Source organism: Schistocerca americana, chromosome X (assembly GCF_021461395.2).
Source record: "Schistocerca americana isolate TAMUIC-IGC-003095 chromosome X, iqSchAmer2.1, whole genome shotgun sequence".
Taxonomy (NCBI): Eukaryota; Metazoa; Arthropoda; class Insecta; order Orthoptera; family Acrididae; genus Schistocerca; species Schistocerca americana.
The window spans coordinates 216,593,566-216,621,053 of record NC_060130.1 but is presented as its reverse complement, the minus strand read 5'-3'; the positions used below and the strand labels follow the sequence as shown (position 1 = coordinate 216,621,053).

At 41.4% G+C, this 27,488-nt stretch overlaps 1 protein-coding gene across 1 annotated transcript in view; it reads right to left on the bottom strand.

The window, feature by feature from the left end:
- Positions 1-1,181: 1,181 nt before the first annotated feature.
- LOC124555684 (heat shock 70 kDa protein 14-like) overlaps positions 1,182-27,488 on the bottom strand; it is a 51,828-nt gene continuing 25,521 nt past the window's right edge. Inside the window, exons 3-6 of the mRNA XM_047129686.1 lie at positions 25,018-25,233; positions 7,858-8,041; positions 1,633-1,691; positions 1,182-1,371 (exon numbers count right to left, since the gene is read on the bottom strand). Coding sequence (XP_046985642.1) covers positions 1,681-1,691; positions 7,858-8,041; positions 25,018-25,233 — 411 coding nt within the window. The 3' untranslated portion in view covers positions 1,182-1,371; positions 1,633-1,680. The remainder of the gene's footprint in view (positions 1,372-1,632; positions 1,692-7,857; positions 8,042-25,017; positions 25,234-27,488) is intronic.

Here is a 27,488-nt window from a genome sequence, read left to right as displayed (position 1 = left end):
TTTCCTGCTTTGATCATATAGGGAGCAGCATCTGAAATAAACACAAACACCCTTTCATCTGCAGAAGATTCTGGAAATATTTTTCTAATACCCTCATTCACAAATCTGGCAATCATAGGATGATCTACTTTTTCAAGTTCTTTGCAGGCCGCTAAATAGGTAGAAGAAGGCTCTTCTTTTAAAGCACCAACAATTAAGTTTGCAATGTAAAGGCCACAAGTGTCTGTAGTTTCATCAACTGAAATCCAGATAATGCTGTCCTCGAGTTCATAGTGTATTTCTTCCAGAACATTTACGTAAATTGTCGGTATGTAATTTTTATGCAGTGTTGATTCATCTGGTATATATTATGATTTAAGCATTATTTGTGCAGGAAGCCTTTGAGGATAGGGTTTGTATGTTTGTGAAGAGGAATGTTGCTTGCAGTGAATGCTTCACACACATCCATGTTCAACCAACTTTTTGTTTTCCTTTGGACAAATCCCTGGTACTGCAACTTGCTGGTCCTTTCTTCTGCATTCCTGTGATATGACGACTTGTCTTGACATGCTGGTCTATTTGAAACTTTTTTTTTTTGCACGGAACGTTTCTCTCACAAACTCGACAGTATAAAGCAATTTCGTCATATGTAAATGTTTCAGGATGGTCAGCTATCCACGAAATGACGTTTCTTTTTTCAGGCAACATGGCACACAACATGTTGTAAACACGTTCCACTGTGTGTAAATGGAAAGCTAAAGTGAAACCACGGACATGCGACTGAAAGCTTGATTAGTTTAATTCAACTGTTACCAACGCGTACGGTATGACAGTGGAGGGGATTAACCTGGATTAGCCAGTGCAGGAGCATTGAGTGTGTGCCTGTTCCTGTTCCTCTTATGTAAAGATTTCACTATGCAGTGGCCTCTCGGTTAGTGATTGCATGCAGTTCTAGGTTGCGGTCAATCTGTAAGATATCAAAACTAGATCGAGCTAGAGACTGCCTATCTAAATTTTTAAAATATTGTAAACATAGGTGAAAATACGCATCGTCACTAGTTTTTAGTCAAAATACGCAGTAACCAGTGAGAAGGAGCCAAATATGCCAATGCATAAGCAACATCCAAATGCATATAAACCAGTCTCTAATTACTACTGTTAACAGTAAGGAGAGAAAGGGGAAAGGATGGCTGAAGGCAAAATAAGTATATGAAAACATTTTATTTTAATATCACAGGCAATATCAACATTGTTAAATTTTGTTTTCCTAAATTATGGTTTTTAACCAGTTTCCTTGAGAATTCTTGTCCATCTGATGCCGGAGGACCTCGTCGAAAGGAAGATTTCTTCTATGTTGCAGTATCAGTTATGCTTGCATGCTAACTTCCAATACTAAAAGGGAGAAAAGTGAATGAATATCAAAGGCAACAGAGTAGCAAAGCAAAGTTGCAACACATACCATAAAATTAAAATTTTAAACTTTGAACATCAGCAAATAATAAAAATTTAAAAAAATAAATAAAAAAGAAAAAAATGCGGGTCAGTCAACTGGTCAAATATGTGGTAGGCATACATTTTTTTGCTGACTATTCATACATTAAAATAACAACAACCACCTCCCTCTTCACAATCAAAAATATGAAATTTACATACCTGTTTACATTTATTTCAGCAGTTAAACTGCTGGAAGCGGACACATCATCAAGCGTCAGCTGAAACAATTTATTGCATTTACTGTATAGGACATTTAAAGCTACTGCTTGCTTCATTAAAAACATATTCTCCGACTTCAACATAATGTTTAAACAAATTGCAAAAAAAACAATATATACACAAACTGAACTGAGTGATGCTGATAACTGATATAATTATTGCAAGAACACACACACACACACACACACACACACACACACACACACACACACACACACACACACACAGTGTCGGACCACTGCAGGACATGCAGGGAAAGTGTCAATAAGGTTCTGGAAGGTGCCAACAGGGATGTGGAGCCATGCCAGCTCCAGTGCTGTGGCCAGCTAGGCTAGGTTTCACGGTCGAGGATCCATGGCACAAACAGCCTGATCGAGGTTGTCCCAGAGATTCTTGATCGGGTTTAAATCTGGGGAGTTTGGTGGCCAGGAGAGCACAGTCAACTCATCCTGGCCCTCTTCAAACTACACATGTGTAAAGTGAGCTGTGCGACATGCTCCTTGTCCTGCTGGTACATGTGAACGTGCCTAGGAAAAACAAATTGCAAGTAAAGGCGAACATGATCCCCAAGAATAGATGCATACTTTCATTGCTGCACTCTCTCTTCCACAATGATAAGATCATCAAGAGAATGCCATGAAAACATTCCCCAGACCATAATGTTCCCTCCTCCCACGGACAACAGAATAAGGAGGTAAACCATTCTGGCTCCTGGTGAGCAAGAAGTTCTTCGATGCCTCTGTATGCCTTGATGTCGCTTTGAGAATTGTTGTGGCTGTGCGTGTAAAGAAAATAACTAGTTTTGTGTCAATTGTGAGCAAGGGTCACTGAAATTGGGCTGTGGCACAATGCATTAATATTGCTCAAAAGATAACAAACATTATTTATCACGCATTTCCCAAAGATGAGCAACAGTTCGACACAAACATGCAGCCAAAGTGAATGTGGTAACTGTACATGCACGTTCAATTCATTTTTGGCCTGAAGATTATGAATGAGATTCAAGAAACAAACTTCTAGGGTTACTTTCCAGAAGGAAGCTGCAATCCCCAGCATAAACTGACATGGAGAATAAACTACACAAAGCCAGGATGTAAGCAAAGAGGTAAGAAGCAAGAGCATAAATAACACTCCAATTAATTATAGCTAAAAAATTATCTTAAAATAAGTTTTTAAACATAAAAAAGTGACCTAATGATAACGCACCACATTACTGAAGCACACTTAAATCTAAGAGGACGTGCAAAGCAGAATGAATTCGTTATTGGTGTCTTTGATTTCTCGAGCTCTAAGAGTTCCAAAAGATGAATGTTCACCTCTGCAACGGGGATGTGGAATGAATGTCACAATTCAGGAGAATACTCTAAAGAGATTCCTAGACATTTGTTCCCGAGTGCAAGGTGGTGATAGAGACAGTTTGTTGCCTTTCGAAAAAGGTTTCATTACGTCAATAACATCTCTCTTTGGACTTTTTGAAAGTCTAAAAAGTATGAAGGTCAGCTACATATTAACTTCCAGACTAAATGAAGATTGCTTGGAAAAATTTTCTCCTACGGTATGAGGATTACAAATATTTTGTATTTGAAGAGAGAAATGAGGCGTGTCTCCTTAAATTTCCAGGTAATGCAAGTGATACTTCCTTCTCTGGAAACACACCAATTACTGAAGAATTAAATGCAAAAAACTGAAACTGACCTTTAGAAAGTCTAGCTGATGTTCCACATGGTCTTCTTTATAGTACATGAAGACTGATCTCCATGGTGTGTGTGTGTGTGTGTGTGTGTGTGTGTGTGTGTGTGTGTGTGTGTGTGTGTGTGTGTGTGTGGGGGGGGGGGGGGGGGGGAGGGGGGGGGGGGGGGAGGGGGACCGCATTTTCTACTTGTACATCAAGTTACATTGATACTTGTGATTTTTTCACGTAAAATGGTCCTGCTTGTGTTTATTTGTTTCATAAAATTGCCTGTATTCAAACCACTCACAATATTTTGTCAACACCTTTCAGTCGGCAATGTGACTCACTCCATACAAAGCAGTTTTTCTTATGGGAGAGATAGCCATTGAATTTTTTTATATATTTATAAAGTGCTGAAAACGTAACCTTAACATCAGTTTATTCTAAATATGCTGAAAAATTTTAGAGCTTTTTTTTTAAAATAACTCAATAACTAATTGTTTGTATTGAACATTTTCATTTGATGGAGTCAGTCAGCTTGGCTTCTGAATGCCCCATACATGCATACATATATACGCACACCCACTTTTATAATTTGTATGGATGAGGTAAAACTGTGTGGTTGTGCAGCAATTCTGGATGTTCTTCCAGATGCAGTGAAATACATTGCAAGTTATACTGCATTTAAGTACCAAAACAATGATAAATTGTTAGGTATTCTAGTAGCAAAAAGTGAATTAGAAGACTGTTGCAGACTGGCTATCAATTACATCTCACGATGATCATTACTCTCCAATACGAGCACGGAAAAACAACATGTTGCAGTTTGAAGGAGAATTTGTTGATTTTAATGGAAACGGGGTGCGCAAACAAAAAAATGTTGTAAAGTCTCTGTGCTCTATTTTGAAACAGTTTCCACACAGTTATTGCTCTTTATGTAGGAACAAGAACATTCATTTAAGGATTAGGTCTCTGAATCAATAAGCAAAATTGGAAACTATAAAGAGATATGCACAAGGAGGAAGCTGCTATGGATTTCACCTTCATCTGATAAACGGCAACAGAAATGTGGAACAGTCTACACTACCATCTGTTTCTACACCAAACGAGTGAGTTATGTTTCATCTTAATTATCATTTCCTAATGTGTAATACATCTGTCATGCCACTTTATTTAATTTGTTCAACTATGTATTGAACCAAATTGAAAGTAAAATGAATGAATAACACCCCAAAGCAAGTGTGGTGCAGTACATCTACTGAATAATCAGACTGCTGTGCTATGCTATGCTGTGCTGCCTCACCGTGATGTCAGCGGGCTCCAGCCAATAGATCGCATTTCTGCTGGAATGTCCCACACCCCCATTCCCACCTCCAGCCTGATACCCCTTGCTTTCAGATGTTTCATGCCATACACACCAACGGTCACCTGACCAATTAATCTGGAAAGGCCATTTATCGTCACTCAGTGAATGTCCAATTGTGGTATTGGCATGCAAATTCCAGCCTTCACCACTGCTGCAGCAGCGGCTTAAGACTATGTCATACACACCGGATGCAGGCATTCAAATTTTCTCTTAGCTTCAGTGTAGGTCAGTCTGTCCAGCGTCTTGTACTCCACGATTTTCCTTTCTTTCTGGAGAATCCTGCAGTCAGGCGAGCAAGGCGAATGGTGCTCTCCACAGCTGACACAGATGGGAGGCAGGGCACATGGAGTATTGGGAAGTGATGGGCGTCCGCAATCTCGGCATGTGACGCTAGAAGTACAGCGGGAAAACATATGGCCGAACTTCCAGCACTTAAAGCACCGCATCAGGGGAGGGATATAGGGCTTTACATCACACCGGTCGACCATCACCTTGACCTTCTCGGGCAATGTATCACCCTCAAAGGCCAAGATGAAGGCACCGGTGGCAACCTGATTATCCTTCGGACTCCGGTCGACACGCCACACGAAATGTGCACCTCACCGCTCTAAATTGGTGCGCAGCTCATCATCGGACTGCAAAAGAAGGTCTCTGTGAAATATGATACCCTGGACCATGTAAGTGATGGTTACAGAAATATCCCCCAGCTTGTCACAAGCAAGTAACTCCCGTGACTGGGCAGAAGATGCTGTTTTGATCAAGACTGACCCAAGATCTCATTTTGGACAAGCCCTCCACCTTCCCAAACTTGTCCTCTAAATGCTCAACAAAAAACTGAGGCTTCATTGTCATGAAAGATTCCCCATCAGCTCTCGAACATCTAAGGTACTGGCGCGAATAAGATCCGCTGCCATCCTTAGCACGACATTCTTCCCATGGTGTGGCCAGGGAGGGGAATAATTTGGGGTCATACTACTGTGCGTTGAATTGAGCTCATGATCGCTTAGAGACTGCTGGTGTTTCACCACCAGTAACAGATGATGGACTACGCTTCATCATGTGCCATCCGCCCTGATGCCACCCACTCTGACCAAGGGCGCTTCCCACAGGCGCAACCCAGCCGTAGCAAAGGCCACCTGGCAGGATGGCCATTGCCGGGAGTCCCGATACCCCAGAGGATGGGCATCTACCCCTTGGCATACATAGGGAGATAATGGCGCAGGCATCAGCAGAGCGATCCCTGTGTGGTCGGGGGGCTACAACCAACAGGGTATGTGGCAGCCCCACCACAACGGACTGGCTACCGAGCTGGATATCAGGTGCAAAGAAGTCCATGGTCATCGTTGACGTAGAAATTGACACTGCGTAGTGCATGGTCGAAAATGAACCCAGGAAGGTGTGCTCGCCCAAGAGATGGAGAATGGACAGGACTGCAATGCAGCAACAAGAAAGAAGGCTAAAGATCTCAATGCACGATGGACACGATCCACCTTATAAGGCACCCTTCCCCAATTGGCTCGCTCTTCGGGAAAATCCGAAGAATGGAGATCAAACCCTACAGAGGACCATCACATAAAGGCCGAAACGTGTGAAACTCCTTTCAGTCACTTCGTACGACAGGCAGGAATACCTCGGGCCTATTCTAAACCCCGGACCCACAGGGGGATTTCACAACCTTTAACTGAGGAGGAAGCACGTACTGAATTATCTGCTCAAAAACTTGAGAAGCCCTCCCATGCTCAATATTTATTTTGCAATAATACTGACCCTCTATGAGCAGTATTGACAGTCTGTACAATATATTGAAGGAGACTAGAGAGCTTTAAACAATTCTGACACACATTCACTATATGGCAATGTAAATTGTACCATGTAAGGGCAGTGATGTGCAATAAACAGCAGTTCCTACTGAGATCAAGAGAAATTCAATTCACACTGAATGAATTTCTGAAGAGAAATGAAAAAAATAGATGACAAAAGATCAGGGCGTGTGCTGGAGTATGTATATTAAAGCATCATGCAGTACTTTGTAAACAGTCACAAACTTCATTTCTCAGATGCCATATTCCTCATTGTCCAAAATGGCAGAGGGAACTGAAGCCCATGTGTCATGATAGTCAGCAGAAAAGTTTATTTTACTTATAGCAGTTTTCAGAATTGGCAAATAGGATCAGGGCAGCTGTCCTGTCAGCATAAATGTTTTTCTTCCTTGCACTCCACAGACATCAGATCACGCAAGCTTTCAATTAGTAATCAGTAAATAATTATTTTTTTTGCAACAGTTGTTACAGTAGAGGACACACATAAAACACAGCATGTGTACACAATAATTTACAATTTCCTTGTTTAATTTTTAATTAGTTTTTGTTGTTTATGAAGCTGCGACACAGTGAATGAGCCAGTGGCTCATTGAAACATGTACTGGAAGATTTTCAGGCTAATTTCATCTATTCTGCATAATTTCTGCTTGTGTTTTGCAAGGCAAGCAACAATACATATGAGTTCCACATTTTTGCGCACCAACATGTTCACTACAAAGGCATGAATATTGCGCAATTGTATTGTGCTGTCCTTGGCCTTGCACTTTCCTGCAATATATTGGCACAATATTACTGCGCATACATATTAAGTGTGTGAGGGCCCCGTCACAAAAGGTGTTCAATGATGTTGAAATATGGTGCCTGTTGAACTTAGCAGAGTAACAAATTATTCACATATTGATTAAACCATTCTTTAAGAATGCCACTCTTTGAATTGCAACACAATCATCTTGGAATCAAGTGTCCTCCTCATAGAACTAAGGTAGTTGAAATTCATGGGCGATCTCTGCTAGTACCCACAGTTTCATATTTTAAAACAGAGGGTTTTTTCATTACTTCGACTATGCGTGCGTGCATGTGTGTGTGTGTGTGTGTGTGTGTGTGTGTGTGTGTGTGTGTGTGTGTGTGTGTGTGTGTGTGTGTTTGAATGGAGGGGGGGGGGGGGGGTTCGGCACTGCCTATAGGTGCACTAAGGAATATTCTCATGCAAGTTATCACTTTTATAAATTAAAATTAAATTGTCTGCTAAATTTTTACAAAAAATCTACTAAAATTATTGGACGGAATGTGTACAAACTTTTACTTACATTTCCCAAAACTACAGCTCCCTGTATCATCATCATCATCATCATCATCATCATCATCATCATCTCTAGCTTCAACATCCTGAACTTCTATACTCTCTCCTGAGAGTGTCAATGGAAGTCCCTTTGTGACTTTGACCGGAACAGGTGTCTGTGCTGGTATAACCAACACTTTATCATCGTTTGCCTGAAATGCACAGACCACATGAAACTGCCAAATGACATATTAAAGTATTCAACATTTTTAATATTTATTTCAGTAAAGAAATAAGAACCACAGCAAAGTGAATTAGTAGATAAAAATGAAACACACAAAAGAAGTTAGGAAGAAAACTGACAGAAAAATATGACAAAAGTTTTAAATGAAACATGAAAGTGGATGAAGGTTATGTCACAATGAATTGAACTTGAAAATAGCAATACAGGAAATGTGGTGCATTCAAGGTATTCTCACACTTTTTGTTCAATTGATTTAAATATTATTATTTTGGTCTACTTAAAAATCAGTTATTAATTAGGATTCTCTCTCTCTATTACTTTTTGAAGCATTTTCTGGCAAAATTGTCTGTTCTTGTAATAGGGCACTTAACTGTCACTCCAACAACCAATAGAAGATCTCACAACATCCTTATCACATTATACCTAATTATTCCATTTGTTTTGATTACAATCATGCTGTCTCTACAACACAGCCACTATCAGTAAATCTATTAAGCACAAATGTATTAACAAAAGGCATCATACACCTCTCTGTCATATACATGAGAAGAAATTAGGACATTATCATTTTATCCATTATTCCTTGGTCATAAACCTATATAACTGCTCATAGTTTAGAAATTTTATAGATTAATACCTGATGTTTGTACTACTGCACACTGTTCTTTATCTCAGGAAAAAAAAACTGATAAGACATCAGCCCTAGGTGACCACACAATGCCAACCCTTCACTGTTTCACCTACTGCCTAAAGAATCATTGAATGAAAATACTGGAAGAATATGCAAACTCAGTCATTAGTGTCAGCATTCAAAACAGGAACCAACAATTTTCCTGCAACATGACCGGCAGCTGTTTCCAGAAAAACCAGTTTTTCTGTCAATGACACCCAGTCATAGAACATTAAAAAATACATCCACAACTTTCCCCCGTCTGCATGGATGCTGCATTTCATTTTAAACAATGCTATGGTGCCAACTGTACATCTCATAAGCAAGTAAATGTACTGTGATAACAGAATGCGACTCCTACCTCATTAAATATAAGACAGCATACCATCACCATTAGTTTGGAATTTTAGTGGATCACTGCTGCTGTCTGTGAGAAATATTGTCACATCAAAACAAAAACACGACACTTAGAACTCAAAGCATGTTTATTATTGACACCAAAGTACCCAGACCAGAACTGACCTCCTGCATAGGGACTACAGCTATTTATACAGACATTTAATACTCCAGATTATTAAAACATTACAAACATAAGATATTTCTAGAACCTCCCAGAACTGATAAACACTAAATTACAAATAACTGCTGGTGGTCGGATCTGAACTCTTGACCAACAGCACACCCGCTGACGATGCTAACCACTACACCACACCACTACACTTCACGTGCCACAGCTCGCTTCATCATTAGTTCTCGCTGGAGCAGACTACAGCACCCTAGATCTAGATCTCGTCAACGGTCCTCCGTATGGCAGTGCTGGTGGATTCTCACGTTGTGGTCACGTCATTATATCCTCTTCACTAGTACGAGCATCGAAAGTAGCGCCTCCCTTCAAAGCTCCAGGATCCTCGAGTCGGTCTTTAGTTTTCTCGAACCTCCCACCATCAATGTGTGTCTCTGGACTGTACCAGGGCTTCACACAGAGGACTCGTGCTTTCATCTTCATGACAAAGGGTTACAGTCCTCAATGTCGTACGTTATTATGCGATACACGATTAAGGATACGACGAGACCCAAACTAGGACTACAGTAACATTTTCAATAGTCTCACTATCCGCACAGGTATAAAACTCCGTACCGACTCCCCTCGGCTGTACTTCACCGGTCAGTGCTCGGCGTTAAGAGTGCATTCGGTATTTAATCTGGGCATACAGGGTTCATATTCGAGCCAGCTGCTTTGCTCCTTCGATCTTTGTAATGCGTTTCATTTAGTCATCCCGAGTATCGTCCAGCCGAAACAGGAATAGGGTATCCACAGTCTTTTTGGCCTCGCAACCACAGAACAAAAAGAAAAGTGAGAAGCTTTCAGTTTCTTGCTTCACTCAGTCGTGTGCGAATGTCACTACAGGCAGTACCGATCCCACTCTCTGTTCCGTGTCGACGTACACCGAGACCGTACCTGCCAACCTGTTACTAAAGTGTACTGCAAGGCCATTCGCGTGTGGAAGGCGTGCAGGATTTTCCCGGTCAGCCTCGATTTTCTAATGTTCTGTCAGCATGTCCGTAACTGAGAAATACTTTGCTCCGTCGAAGAAGTCCAGGGTGTCATCGACACACCGCAACGGACAGACATCTTCCTTTGTGATATTGTTCAGTACCCGAGATCTGACACAGAAATGCCATGTGCCATCTTTGCTCTTCACAAGGACCGTCGGAGAACACCATCGAAGAGGACCGAGGACACACTAAACATTCAATGATGTTACCTCGCAGCATCATCTCCACTTCCTCCGGGACCATCCGTCATTCTACCAGAGAAACTTTATACGAGTGCTGGCCAATCAGTGAATTATCCTTAGTGTCGATACGGTGTTTTACCGTAGGCTGCTTCCCTGGCTGCTCTTCACTCAGGATTTGTAAGCGTCCGAAAACTGATGCAGAAGGACCACAACTGACACTGTCCCTCGGTGACGTCAGGTCCTATCGGCAGTTCGATACTAGCTTCCTTCCCTGTGTCGTCTGTAGTGGTAGTAGAGCACGTTTCTTCACCGGTGTCACTAAGCTGACCCTCCTGGACTGGTTCGGCTATCTCTGAGCACGTACCTTTAGGGACGAGTTGTGGCTGCTCGTGACACTCCTCGCCCATCTAGAATGCTTATTGTCACTACCGGTTTGTAGATTTCTTTTGGGAGATGTCTCGAGACGTCGAGGAAGGGGTAACGACGACTTTGGTGGCGAACAAATGTCCTGAAGCAATCTTTGTTATCTGTGGTTGTTGAAGTAGCTTTATCAGTCTGGAGCTCTGATCTTCCACACTGTGATGCCTGCAGCAAGTTTCCCCTGAAAATAATATCGTGACTTTGTTCTGTTTAAATGACAAATTTTAAAGGCTGTGTTCTGTTATCGATAGTTATTCCTGCAATACGTGTTCCTGTCAGCTACACATATTTCCTTTTTGTGACTTCCAGACAATTATTTTCATATCACAGAATGCAGTACTCTTTAGCTAGCAATAAGCATCTGACATAACAGAAAAAGAAGCCCCAGAGTTCACTAGCACCTGACACAGTCGGCCGTGAATGATGTCAGTGAGTTTTCCTGACATCTCAATAACTGTTGTCCGCAGACGATTTTCATCTGTGGCAGCCTTTCCGTGGTTAGCCGAGTGGCCGATACCTCCGTACAGTGACAGGAAATGCCTATGGCGTGTTGGGAAGTGACCCATTGTGGATACAGTGATTAGCTTCGGTCCACAGATCGACTGTAATCGTTTGCAGTTGACTGGTACGAATAGCACTGTTGTGATTGCTGATGTCTTGTGGCACAATAGTCATCTAATAGTCTTCTTCCGCTGCAGTAGCGTACGAAGTATCCACGCCACCAACAGTGAAAACAAACTGTTTGTTGTCCTCCACCCTCAAATGTCTGTTCTTCTGCAGGGCATTTTACATGGTGGATTAGTTGGTTGTACCTGTGTTAGTTGGATGCTGGATTATCATCTGACAACAGCAACATAAGTCCAAGTCCATTTTTCATGGCACATCCCACAGGTGGTGGAGATTAGTGTCAAAGAACAATACACTTCTCCTTCAACATTTTCTATTACCTCCTGATGTATGGGGTCTACATTACTGGTCACCAATTCTTGAGTGTACTTGGTCTGACAGTTCTCGCTGCCACAAAATGCTGTCTCTCTTCTCTTACAATCTGGTATATGAGAGTAGTGAGATCATGGTGGTCTTCTCTAACTTCCACAGGGACTACTTTCAGGAATCAACCCTCTTCCTTTCTATTGCTTTTCCTTGATGTGCTTGTACCACTTGATGAATTCTTCTGTTGTTGTAACATTCTGTTGATTGTCACCAAAAGTTTCTTTCGGTTCAGCCTGAAATTCATCCCTGGTATTGAGCTCATATTCTTTGTTTTATTTATTTATTTATTTTTTTATAATGTATTTTACATGTACTGCATAGGACCATTTTAAGTAGCAAATCTCCATGGTCATGAAATGAAGTCGGTATATGAAATTGACTTCAGAAAAGTAATAACACAAAAAATAAAATACACACAAATCCCATGCAGATGACAAGCTGCGAGTATATACTAGCATAATCAACAATATAATACAGAATTAACTTAATTGTTTTCCAGGAACTCCCTGAAAAATTGAAAAGAGTGAGCCACGAGGAAAGTCTTCAGTTTAGACTTGAAAGTGCAAAGATTACTGCTACGATTTTTCAATTCTTGTGGCAGCTTACTGAAAATGAATGCAGCAGAATACTGCATGCCTTTCTGTACAAGAGTCAAGGCGCAATACAAATGCAGAATCGATTTCTGCCTACTAGTTGCTAATTCTCGGAATACGCTCATATTGTTAACAACAAACGACACTAAAGAAAATTACACCCATTAAAAAAAGTTAAGCACATAATTGGTTCTCGCATCTCAAAATAAGATAGATATCTTATACTGTATTTTTTGATGTCACGGAGTATTATGCAAATGAAAGCTATACATTGTCTTGGAACCAATTATGAAATGAAAAAGGAACATTTGGGAAAAAAAGTTGCAATGACCTCCAACATCAAAAAACATTAAATGATTTGTATAGCACACTGTTCAGTAATGCGTAGGTCCTCAACGAACCCTCAGGCACTCTTGAATGGGACAGGGCGCGCTCAGTACCAAATCATTGCAGGCCTCTTGGGACGTTTGTCCCACTCCTCAATGGCAGCATTCCTGAGAGCTTCAGTCATTAATGGAGGATACTGACGACTAGAAATCGCTCTTTTGAGCACGCTCCATGTATGCTCTATGCAGTTATATCAGGGGAGCATGCTAACCAATCCATTCCTCAGATCTCACATCCTGTCAGATACCAACACACACCGTGAAGTCTCTGCAAAACAACTGACTATGGGTTGTAGAATGTTGTTTTCATACACTGCAGTAGTCATGTTGCCTTCAATTGGAATGAGTGGTGTGCGGTGGCCCTACACGATACCTGGCCATAATAAAATTGAGCCACCGGATTGTTGGTGACATTCCACAGCCATTTAGAGATGTCTATATTCCCCTTTTTGCCTCCATATGCGAATAGAGTTGTTGTCAGGATGCAAGCCTATTTGCAATTCACCTGTTAACAGCATTTTGGTCCATTGGAGTCGTGTCCAAGGTTCACGTGCTCTAGCCCCTCTTACGCAAGCACCCCTGTGATGTGGACGGGGTGCTAGAGTCTCGAGAGGTCTTCAGCTGTATGAACCCCTATCATAAAGTCTGTTGTGCACAGATTGGGTCCTTGCGGTAACCCCCGTGGCTTCTTGAAGCCCATGGCACAGAGTAGTCACTCTCCTTATAGGGTGTCTCTGTGCAGATATCATAACATACCGGTCCTGGGCTGCTGCAGTTTTGCGTGGACGGTCTTCGCGATGTCGATCCACTATTGAATCCATTTCCTGGAACTTTTCCACAGTCTGGAGACAACACTTTGATTAACATGAACAATATTCACAATGTCAACTTGTCTTGTGTTTAATCCCATCTATGTGACAATTTTGATACAGTCTGCCATGGAGAGCCTGTGCTGAGGCATTCTGCTGCATTTAGAGGCTCACGGACAACTGTGCATTCATAGCTCTGGTGTACTGTATTTGTTTACAAGCCGTGATTGCACTGCTCCTGATGAGGCAAAGTGGCAACGACAAATGAGTTCACATTATGTACACAACCACCTTCCTACATACACATAAAAGGAACGCCCATGAGGGAAAGTGGCAACGACAAATGAGTTCACAACATTTACACAACCACCTTTCTACATAAACACAAAAGTAATGCTCATAGTGATTATTGGTAGGTAATTTGCAAATATGCTTAACTTTTTATGATGAGTGTATATATTGAGATGCCAATGTCAAAGTTTCAAGGCTCCTGAACAGGGTCGACAAGAGATTCTCAAACTTACACAACATATTGATTGAACTCTCTTTTCTAAGCCAAAAATACTCTACAATACAAGTGAATGGAAATAAGCAACGTAGACTAATTTTCATGTTGGGCTATCACTTACTTCAAATACTGTTCTAATGGAGAATAGAGCAGCATTAAAAGTAAATACATAAAACTGCAACCAGTCACTTTTTTGAAATATTTATTTATTCATTCCATGAACTGGTTTCCAAAACTTTTGAGGCTCATCTTCAGATGGTTTTCCAGAAGTCGCATAACCATTTCAAGCATAATGCTGGGCACTAGTTTGCAACAGTATGGGCAGCTTTTGTTGTTAGTATCTATTTGACTGCTTCCATTGTGATGGCCAGTTCATCCCACATCACTCAGTTTTACACAATATTGCGCATATACACTGTGATAATGAAACCTTGCCAGCATCTAGCATGTGCATACATATTGTGGGAAAGTGAGTGTTGTGGTACCAACTGGTCATCACAATGGAAGCAAACAGATGGATACTAACAACAAAAGCGGCCCATACTGTTGCAGACCAGCACCCAGCATTATGCTTGAAATAGCTATGCAACTTCTGAAAACCATCTGAAGATGAGCCTGAAAAGGCTTGAAAACTGGTGCATGGAATGAATAAATAACTATTGCAAAACAGTTATTGGCTCCAGTTCTGTGTGTTTACATTGAATAAACAGTCACAGGTTCTAAAACATCTTTAATGGTTGAACTTAAACAGCAGTAGCATTCAATTTTTGAACAAAATCCTACCCATGGGCTTTCCATGACAACTTACCATCTATCTGAATACCTACAGATTTAAATTGTCCAGACTCACTAATCATATGCCCATTCTGTGTAATCCAAATGTCAGTTTTTGTTGAATTGTGTGTGGTGAGTCTGATGCGGACATATAAGTACCAATTTGTTGGCAAGGTATTAGTGTGGCATTCGTGTCTTTCTGACATTCGTGCAGTAAATGCAGAAAGGTAAACAATGGCGACATTATTACCCAATGCGTCCAAACAGGATCAACGTGGTGGTTTTCTTTTCTTAGCAACGGAAAAACACTTACCACTTAACACATACCGGTAGACATCACATCGGAGAATGAAGAATATTTATGAAGCAGCATGTCCGTCAAAAACCACTGTTGTCTAATGGTGTGTGACAAAGTGTGCTGTTACTTCATGGTAACGCATGTCCCAATATTGCATAGGGGTCATTCCCCATCAAATCGTCCAGAAATTTTAGGAAATGACACCCATTGTCAAGCAAATCCTTGAAATTTTGGGTAGCAGAAGTTTACCTAGATATATTCACATTTTCAAAATGTAAATGTTGTAGGTAAATTACTTTTTCACTTATCACAAAAAGAAGTTGTATAGATTCAGGAATTCAGGCTTTCATAAACGAGCTCCTTTATAATTTAAAAATGCAATAGTTTGTACAGTTTTTGCAGAGGAAACTTGATATTTTTTTTAAGTTAAGCCTTTAACTGCTCTGGACGCGTTTATGCGCGCCACCAGTCCTCCTACCTGGTACTCTGAACACGTCTACGCGTAGACACGTTCACAGTACCAGATAGAAGGACTGGTGGCGCGTGTATACACGTTCAGAGCACACACGGACAGGTACAAAGGCACACGCATTAACATGTCCAGAGCAGTTAAAGGGTTAAGGAGGAATGTTTATATTTTTATAGTCATGTTTCCTGCAGTACATATCCATCATCTACATCTCAGAAAAAATTGTAAATAATTTCTTTTAAACAAAATCCATGCATGGACATTATAGTTTTTTTTTTTTTAAGGTATTGCCTCCTCACAGATACTTTTGAAAAATTTACAAACACCATGAACACACTACATATTCCATTATGTCATGCAAAACGAATCAGTTTGTAGAAATAATGCGAAGTGTAAAAAACAACATTACTGTAAAAGAAATACTTAAGTTGCTAATTGATGACTACAATGTCACCACTAAATTGCTGGAGTTGGCTACACTGGATTTCCCTGGGAACAAATCATATCTGAGAACACCGTTTTACTGCCACTATAAGTATTGCATCATCCAGTTCCTTTGATTTTGCGTCACGTGTCCACTGAGCATGCAGTTCTGAGCTCTTGTACCGAGCTGTACACAGAGACAATTATTGGTTAAAAATTTGATTGTTGCAGTTTTTAACTATTCATTCCAAAACAAAAGTAAGTCCCCTAATGTTACAATAATAATGTGAAATACTTTTGTAATGAAACAATGGGATACAATGATTTTTCATTAATTAATTACTTTTTAGGTTACACCAATCACCTTTTGAATTATTTACGACAAATATTGGTATTATGACTGAAGCATTATGGAAAGTACAAGTAGGCAGTCTTTTCTTGGACAGTATCTGCAAGATATATGTGATAATGCCCTGACTTGTGTGAATGAACTGACTAGTGAAGAATAAGAGCTTTTATTATGGCGAAGCAATGGTCATTCATACTGTGATTTAAGTGTTTCGTGTGTGTGTGTGTGTGTGTGTGTGTGTGTGTGTGTGTGTGTGTGTGTGTGTTTTAAACACAAAGACAAGTACCTGCACAGATTCTCTCTACATAAGAAAATTTGCTGCATTCTCTCTATTTAAAAAAAACTATCCTGAAAGCAAAGTATGATTCTCAAAATTTGCTTCTCTTCGACCAAAACAATGTATGCTTGCAGGATCATCAGGAACACATACCGTATGTGTGTGCATTTACCACCAAAATGTTAAATTGCTTCTAAATTCCATTTCTATTAGGAAACATACCAAGATCTAATTAAAATAATAACATGTGATATAAATAACAGAGTCTTTATGCTTCATCTGTGTGAAAAATGCCCCACCAGTTCATTGCTTCAAACTCACCTAGAAAATGAAATAGAAGACTATGCTCCTGATGAGATGGTTCAGTACAGTCAATGGGTATCAACTCATAGAATGACTAACTGTTCACATCACTTCTCTATCAGAATCCTGCGACAAACTAAGAAAATTGAAAAATTACTCCACACTCTTATTTCTCAATCACAGTCTGATTATATGAAAATGAAGAAGGATCAGTGTTAACTTTAATGGATTTCAGTGAAACTCTCAATTTTGTTGTTAAAGATGAAGTACAGGGGTACCATTGGATCAATGGCAGCTGCACTCTTCACACTGTCCACGTATATTACAAAAAGGACAAACAGTTGCATGCAAGAAGTATTTGTATTGTTTCTGATGACCTAGAACATGATGTTGCCTTGGTTTACCAGCCTCAGAAACTGTATAGAATTTTTTCAAGTGTGAATTTCCTGAAATTCATCTTGTGTATGTTGAATATTTCACTGATGGCTGTACTACACAATATAAAAATTGTAAGAATTTCAGAAATATCTGCTACCACGAACACAACTTCAACGTAAAGTGCAGCGGGTCATTTTTTGCTACCCGCCATGGCAAATCTCCCTGTGATTGTACTGGTGGCAGTGTTGAAAGACTTGTCACAAAAACAAGTTTGCAAAGAGTTTATGAAGATCAAATACTTACAGCTTCACAGGTATTTGAATTCTGTCACGAGAGCCTGCAAGGCATTTCAGTTCTCTTTGTTTCAAAAAATGAAATGGTACAAGCAAGACGACATCTTTCTCAGCACTTCCCAAGTGCAAAAACAATTGCTGGAACACGATCTATGCATCACATTGTACCAATATCACCAACCAAGATTGGAGCAAAAAGGCTGAGCTGTGATACAGATTTTAGTATTGTGGATGATTTCTCAGATGCACTTCTGCCACTAAGGCCAGAATGCACTGTGCAGCCCAACTGCTATACTGCATGTGCATGAGACTCTTCTTGGTATTTGGGAATTGTTGAGAAGGTTATTTGTGAAGGATAAGTTACAGTAAGGTTCATGCATCACCGTCCTCCTATTGGCCTGATAATGATATTTGTGATGTTTCTTTCTCTCATATTCTGTGTGAAGTTGATATCCCCACAGCAATATGCCGTACTTATTCTCTGAGCAAAGAGTCCTCAAAGTTGGTGGAAGAAAAGGGGTCCTAATACAAAAAAATATTATCTAAGCATTGAAAGGTCTCATCACGTGTAGTTCTGAATCAACTTGAATGCAGATTGCAGCACCAGCATTTTGTGCATTATTGACAATATTGGTTTTTGACAAAATGTTTAAATATTATAAACAAAATGCTATGTCTTTCTACATTGAGTTAATTTGGTTGTGACAGAGGTAAGAAAGTGTTCATATGTCATGTACTGTACAAGTTGCCCCATATTTTATAAAATGTAATTTTCTTTCATATATTGCAATTTTCCTTCAATTTGGATATTGTTATGTGTACTTATGTGTGTATGTGTGTACCTTGAAGGGTGCGGTGTGTAGCCCACACCCACGATGAAGAGCCAGAAGAACACAGAGGGTACAGAGAGCATTCCCAAAACACCAGTTTGCTCAGGTTGTGTAAGTAACGGGCTTTGGCGCAAAGGTAATACGGAGGACAGGTGCCGCTTCAGATGTTGCAAGGTGCTACAACAATTGCAAACAGTGGTGGCAATAGCCATGCTCTGCCATGGAACTGGCCAATGGTGACTGGTGCCCATCAAGTGGGAACAGCAATGCCCGCAGCACAGACTTTCTCATCTGACACATCACGGACGACAACCTGACAAAGAAGGTGGAAACACGACACGGGAGGTATACAGAGGACAATGACAGAAATCTCAGCAGGGAAACCTGGTCATCAGGAGGTGGGGAGGGAATGAGAGAACCAACGGGAAATGGTCACTACACAGAGGTCATCATGTGGCGACCAGGAACGAAGGAGGAGAGGGGAAGAGAGGAAATCAGTGGCATAGGTGCCACATGCAGCACTAAAAAGAGTAGGGGAACCATCATGAAGATGACACAGGTCATGGTCTGCAAGAAACTGGTCGAGGAGGAACCCCTGACTAGATGAAGAAGCACTGCCCCACAAAGGGTGATAGGCACTAAAATCCCAAGGAGGAGGAAGGGAGGGGTGAGTTGCCGGAGAGCATTTAGGGCAGCAGATATAGGTGGCCTGGCAGGGAGTGAGATAGAGATTGCAAACTGTGATGGCAGAGTCCAAGTGGACCCAAACGGCAACCGCTTCCAATGTGGTATGAATGAGACCCATGTACTAACAATATCCATACAGACCAACATGCAGACACCCTCAGAAGCCGTCAATGGGTCAACCTGGTTCTGACAGAAAGCACAGAACTCAGTAAGGGACAGTGAGTGAGCATTAGTAAAATGAGATTCCTCAAGAACAACACAAGCTGACGAGTGAGAGGCAATACGGGATTGCAACTCTGGGAGGCGAAGGTAGTATTCGTTACAGTTCCTCACTGAGCGGGTATCGAAATGGGAGTTGAATGGGCTGGAGCCAGTCATGTCACATAAATTAGATGTCAGACTCAGGTTGTGAGCGGGGGAGATGACACCTACAGGAGACCTTGTAGGAGGGGGCCTTGTCCTTGTATTTGTGTTTTCTCTTCTTCTCTTTCATAGGTTAAGGAGGGCAGAGCACAGAGGGAGAGCATGATTTGAAAGATCCAGAACAGAGAAAGAGGAGGCAACCTTGGGGCACACAGACTGTATGTCCTGTAGCCGAGTTGTGGTAGCTGATGCTGATAGGAGGGGTCACGGGAGGGACACCCGTCACTCTTGGGTGCTGAAGAAGGGAGGCACTTCTATGACCGAGGAGGTGGAGTGGCACCCAGAAGGCAGAGCGTGAGAACCACAGGGGAGGGGCCAAGCAGAGGGGGCAGGACTCTGATAAGAGAGACATAAGAGGGCGAAAGGATATAACAGAGGCAAAAGTTGAAGACATCAACACATCGTCGATCCAGGACCTTATAGTCTTGTATCTTCCTTTCTTTCTTGTAAGCTGGGCAATCTAGTGAGCATGAAGTGTGATGGTCATGACAATTTACGGACACGGGTAGCAGAACACAGGGGCTCCCCCCATGAAGTGGGTGGCCACAGCCACCACATAGAGGGTCTGCTGTACATTGGGAAGGCATGTGCCTGAAACCCAAGAACCAAAAGCAACTCGTGGGTGGCAGGTCATACAGGCTCACGTCACACCAATCTCACATAACCTTGACCTCTTGAGAGGGTATCTCCCCAAAAAGCCAGAATAAAGGCGGCGATATTGGTGTGGGCATTTTTACGAGCATTCTGCACATGTTAAACAAAATGAACACACCATTGTTCCAGATTAGCCTGCAGTTCCTCATCAGTTTGAAGGATGAGGCCCCTATGGAAAATGACTCCCTGGACCATATTCAGAGACTGGTGATGTGTAACAGACAGCGGGACATTGCCAAAATGATTACAAGCAAGAACAACTGCAGATTGGGTGGAAGAAGAACCTCTGATCGACAGGGAACCCAACTGCATTTTCCACAAAAAATAGCGGATTTGTGGGGGTGAATGTGTCCCTGTCCATCCTAGTGCAGACCCAGTAGCAGGGAAGGTGTTTCAGTCCAAGCCGGCGAGCCTGGACCTCCTCCCAGGGTGTGGCCAGGGAAGGGAAGGTGGCAGAATTATAAGAAGCAGCATTCAATGATACATTACCACTTTAAGAGACGGCCATAGGAGAACAGCCAGGTTTTTGGAGCTCGATATGCCTCTTGTGCAAAGTATTCACCTCGATACCACTCACTTCGATCAGGGGCTCTCCCCATGGACGCCACCCAGCCATAACAAGAAGCATCTGGTATGGTGGCCATAGCAGTGAGTTCTGATTCTCCAGAATAACAAGCAACCACTCCTAGGCACATATGAGGAGGCAACAGCTCAGACATCAGAAGTGTGTCCTGTGTTGTCAAGGGGGTCAGTCAGATGGGTACATAACAGTCCCACCACACGCGCTGGCTAGACGTGCTGGTGATCGAAGTGGAGGGGGGCTACGGCAGGGAGGGAAGAGAGGAGGGAAGCGGGCAGAGGAATCCATGCCATAGACACTAAGGAGGGAGTTCTTTCCCAAATGGCTCACACTACAAACAGAAAATTTAGATGTAAATGGAAGGAGGATAACTGGAGTCAGCTGCAGTGGGACATTAAGTGGAATCATCTTAATGTCCCTGTGTAGCTGACAGCAGTGACCACCCTTCCATTTACAAATAGTGTTCACAGTTGCAGTAGCTACGTGGTGTGTGTGCTTTTGAAGGAACAAACACAACACATTCACGTAAGTCTGGATGGGCAATGGATCCACTTTCTTCAGTGTGAATGCACGAAATACATCTGACCTCCTGTGGGAAACTGAGTAGCGACGGGAGTATAATTGACAGGGACTGCAGATAGGTACCACTTGGCGGGAGTGTGGATTGGCCGTGAGACGTACCAAAGTAGTTCACGCAGTTGCGATAATGCTGTGTCCTGGATGCCGCAATGGTTATCGCACCTCCCTAGTAAGCAGGAGATCCCGGGCTCAAATACCGATCCAGTACACATTTTTGCTCGATGCCGCCGATTCCACTTAATGTCCCCTTCCAATTACATATAGTGTTCACAGCTGTGAGATCTGTGTGGTGTCTGTTGCTTCAAAAGAACAGACACTACACATTCATATAAGAAAATTTAGAAGTGGGGTCAAACCACAAAGAGGGACCAATAACGCCAAAAAGGATGAAAGAGAAAAAGCGAGGGAAACAAAACTGCAAGGAATACAGGAAACCAGATGGATAGCCAGGTCGACGTAAATAAGATAATCGAGGAAGGGGGAGGAGGTGGCAGCGGGGAAGGAGAGAAGGCAGTGAAAGGACACGGGGAAGGAAATGCAGCCCAGGAAGGAAGAATGGTCTGCAATAACTTTGGGCCCTGTGAGCACCATGCACGAACTCATGGAAGAATTCTGAGCCCCCTGGGGCATGTTAGTTGAAATGTGCAGGGGCAGTGGGTTACCAAATAATGAGGCCAGGATGATTATGGGACTGGATGATGTGTTTTCAAGATGACTCATCTGCAACTATTGCTTGGTAGTCATACTGACATAAAGGATTGTCCTGCGTTTGCAGCAGAGTAATGGCTGCTTTCACAGGTTGCCTGGCTTCTGATGGGGTAGGAAATGCCTGTGACAGGACTGGAGGAGGTGGTGGTGCAGGGTGGATGGATTGGGCAGGTTTTGCAGCTTTGTCTGCTACACAGATATAATCCCTGTGTCAAGTGGTTGGGAGTGGCATAGGGATGGACTAGCATGTTGTGTAGGGTGGATAGGTGACAGAACACTACTTTAGGAGGGGTAGGAAAGATCTTGGATAGAATGTCCCTCATTTCAGCGTAGGATGAGAGATAATCAAAGCTCCGGGGAAAGGTATATTTCAGTTGTTCCAGTCCAAGGTGATACTGGGTGACACAGGGGGCGGTTCTTTGTAACTGATTTTTGGGGTGGTGGAAGGATTGAGGGTGTGTGAGGATATGGCACAGGAAATCTGTTCATTGACTAGGTTCAGAGGGGTGGGGGTGGGGTTGAAACTTATCTACATTCCTTCACAACCTTAACGCCTTTTCCTCCCCTACGTTTCACCTGGTCCTTCTCTACCAAATGTGTACCCTTCCTGCATGCTGACATCCACCTCTCTGATGGCTCCATCCACACTTCTGTCCACATTAAACTGACTAACCACCAACGATACTTGTATTTCATTCAACAGCTGTTATCCCTTCCACAAGAAAAAATCCCTCGCATGCTGCGTAGCCACCCAAGTATGACATATCTGCAGTGGTGAGAACCCCCTTGCTCAACATGCTGAAGCCTTCACAAAGGTTTTCACAGACACATGATACAACCCCCATCCCCAAACCTAGTCCACAAACATATTTACTGTGCCATTGCCTCACACATCCCCAATCCTACCACAATCCCTACAAGTCAGTTACAAAGCAGCACTTCCCTTGTGAACCTGCATCACCCTGGCTGGAACAATGGAACCATATCCATCGCCAGGGCTATGATTATATCTCATCCTGCTCTGAAATGAGGGACATCCTACCAGAGATCCTTCCCATCCCTCCTAAAGTGGTGTTCTGTCGCTCACCCAAACTACAGAACAGCCTAGCCCATCCCTATGCCAACCCTAACTCCCAACCTCATGATACAGGGATTATATCCCTGTGGCAGACCAAGGCCCAATCCAAGCACCCAGCACGTTCTACCCCCATCACAACCACTGCACCTGCCGCAAAACAGCATTGGCACCATTAGTCTATTTTTTGTGTGTGTGTGTGTGTGTGTGTGTGTGTGTGTGTGTGTGTGTGTGTGTGTGTGTGTGTACGTGCGGTGTGTGCCTGTCCTTTTTTCCCCCCTAAGGTAAGTCTTTCCGCTCCTGGGATTGGGATTGGAATGACTCCTTACCCTCTCCCTTAAAACCCACATCCTTTCGCCTTTCCCTCTCCTTCCCTCTTTCCTGACGAAGCAACCGCTGGTTGCGAAAGCTAGAATTTTGTGTGCATGTTTGTGTTTGTTTGTGTGTCTATCGACGTGCCAGCGCTTTCGTTTGGTAAGTCACATCATCTTTGTTTTTAAATATATTTTTCCCCACGTGGAATGTTTCCCTCTATTATATTCAAGGAATTAGTTATATAGTAATATCTACATCTACATCCATACTCTGCAAGACACCTGATTGTGTGTGGCGGGGGGGTACCTTGAGTACCTCTATTGGGTTCTCCCTTCCATTCCAGTCTCTTCTTGTTCGTGGAAAGAAAGACTGTCAGTATGCCTCTGCGTGGGCTCTAATCTCTCTGATTTTATCCTCATGGTCTCTTCGCGAGATATACGTAGGAGGGAGCAATATACTTTTTGACTCCTTGGTGAAGGTTTGTTCTCGAAACTTCAACAAAAGCCTGTACTGAGCTACTGAGCATCTCTCTCGCAGAGTCTTCCACTGGAGTTTATCTATCATCTCCGTAACGCTTTCAAAATTATTTGACTTAAAGAAAAAAATTCAGTATGTTCTTTACATGATGAACCAGAGCAATAGTTTTAAAATTCAGTTTATGTTAAATGGATCACAGTTTTCATTTAAATTATACAACTTATCCTGAATCTGAAACTGGTTTTGGTGAAGCATGCTAATATCTGAAAAACAGCTGTTATCAGGAAACAGAAAGTATAACAAGGAAGAAGCCTGCAAACATTATATCAACCACTCTATGTTGCTGCTAACTGGAGTTTAATTTTAATTTCCACAACAAAATTGGAAGAAACTGAATGAAGAAATTTTGAGAAAAGAAGAAAATGAAGCTCACTGCCAACAAAGCTTAACATGATCTGAACTGACACCAACACAGGAAATAATAATAATAATAATAATAATAATAATCAGGTTACCTTACATTCGGAAAGCGGTTGCACTCAGGGACTGTTATATTAACTTGTAAATTATAGACTGCACCAATTGGTCATCCTTTTTAAATTTTATTATGCAGATCTACATTTCGGCTAGAAGCTAGCCATTCTCAATGCACTGTTATTTTCACTCAAAGGATGTAAGTCCCTGTTGATCGGGCTTCACCCACGAAATCTAGATCTGTATAATAAAATTTAAAAAGGATGACTGATTGCTGCAATCTATAATTTACAAATAATAATAATAATAATAATAATAATAATAATAATAATAATAATAAAAGTATTTACGCACACCAACCATTCAAAACCACTCAAGAAGTTCCTAACTGCTGATCTTCTCAAGGAGATCATGTGATGATATAGGACTAAATCAGAACTACACTAACTGAGTTCCTTACCTTCATAAAAATTGATTTTGTTACAACTGGGATATCATATGATAGATGATCACAACCTGGGTCAAATGGTTCTTTCAGATAACTACCATGCTTCGCAGCACCCAGGGCAATCAGTTCATCGGGATTTACACTACATAATAACTCTGAATTGGGAAACATTTCTGACACAGATTGCTGAATTACTGGGATTTTCGCAGATCCACCGCACAGGAGCACCTAAAAGAAATATTTCAGAATTCTGTAGTACACTCATAACATTAGTAGAAATAAGAAAAGGTCTGAAAAGTTAAATAGACATACAAGAGGGAGCTTATGTAACTAGTAATATAAATCTTACTCTGGTCAATATAGTAATTCTTAAACAATTCAGTAATTTGTAATCAAACAATGGAAACTCCAGAAAAGAATATCAGCAATGTAGGAAAAGACAGATTGCTACTTACTGTGAAGACGAAACAACAAGTTGCAGACAACACAATTAAAAGACACTCACTTATAGCTTTTGGCCACAGCTTCATAAGTAAAAGGCAAACACACACACACACACACACACACACACACACACACACACACAGCCACCATTTCCAGCATCTCGGGCCACAATGCTTATGGTAAGTAGCAATCTGTCAGTAATTTGTAAGCTATTTAGCTTAACTATAACAGAGTCATGTTGTTTCACTTTATGGATCATTCTGTCCCAAAACTGACGCAGAACAATATATTTCAATAACCAGGTGCTACAATGATGCATCCATCAGGAAACGAATTCTTGTATACAAATGCTGGAAAACAATAGCGTGCCGTCCACTAAGACAAATCTCATACAAACATTATACAAAATATCAGGCAGAATCATGGACGTATATTAAAGGTGGATGATGTACAAAAAGTGCAAATGGATGATGAGAGATCGTTCATTTACTTGCTGTACAAAAATAAGAGAACGGTTTGCTTCAATTTGTATTTCGTCTTCATTACAAGAAAACGGAGACACTAGTATCTGAAGAGATCATAACAGAGGTGAAATGATATGTAAGTAGCACACTTTGTTTGACAGAAACAGCTTTGTGTTTCACAAGTAAGTCAATGGAGGAGCAGCAGCAATGCTAGACAATTTGCAGTATGGTATCACTCATAAATCCTCATGCTCTCTAGAGACAGCATCACAATAAGCATGTGCAGTGCAACAAAGACCAACAATTGTATGATGCCTCTTCCCCATATTTTGACTCACTGAACAGTCAATCACAAATTTATTTCAAATTAACTATACCTGTTACCAATAAGGATGAGAACAGCTTCATGTGTAAGACATCTCAAAATATAAACACAAAAAGTATAGATCTGACAGAAAAAACTACTTTACAAGACAAATAAATGTTAGTTTGAGTTGATATCTTCCTTCTAAACGAAGCCCAGCAATCTACGTACATCACAAAAGACACAATATACAGAATATACTGTATGAGCTACAAAAGGTACATGGCCTAGCCAAAAGAGCAGCCAATTTTCCTTTATATCAGTGTCAATGTGTGCTGGATGTACATCAGTGCACATGACCATTTTGATATATGTCATGGCATTCACACAGCAAACTCTCCACAGGGTATCTACTGTAGACAGTGGAATAAGTCTTATAACATTGGAATAGAACAATTATGGAACACACAGATCTCTTACAGGGTGTATATGGGGACAAGGAGAAAAAATTCCTGGATCTCCCGGTGAAAAATACATTTTCTCCCCTGTGAAAATACACTTTTTCCCTGTTAAGTGACATTATACTTTCCGTCAGAACTGTAAAACTTATCAATACTTTGAACGGATATGGTTTTATACAGCAGCATAGAATTTCTCAGTACTTTAGAAAATGAAACTCAGGGGGGAAAAAACACGTTCTGGGAAGATCTTTGATGGGCAGCAACATGTATGCTGCATATTTTTGTATTAAGAAAGTATAAATTCGAATTCCACCAAAGGAAAAGTTGATGGCTTAAGTTAATATCCATAGTGTTGCTACACGAAAAGCAAAGCTTTCACATAGAATATTTGTCTCTAATATTAATAAGCTACAGGAGAAGCTAAGCTTTCACATATAATGTTTATCTGTTTAGTGCATGTTCCACTTTAAGATACATCACACAAATACGCCAGTAAAATTTTTAATACCGACATAAATCTCTGATCTTCTGGGCTCAAAATTCTTCTAAATGGCTCGTCATCAAAGAGTTGATTTTTAAATTAGAGCAAACACTCCGCGATTTAAGAAATTCATTGTACATTCTTGCACATAGTTCCTTTTGTGTAAAAGGAAATTTACTTTGAAAATATCGCTTTTCGAACCGCAATTCTCAATATTTTCCTGCGACCTGTTAGAAATAGATTCATTTCAGCAGTTGCCAGAGAGCACCAGATAAGAGGCATCACCACGCTTGCACAGCTACGGTGACGTAGGAAGCCCGTATGTTCGT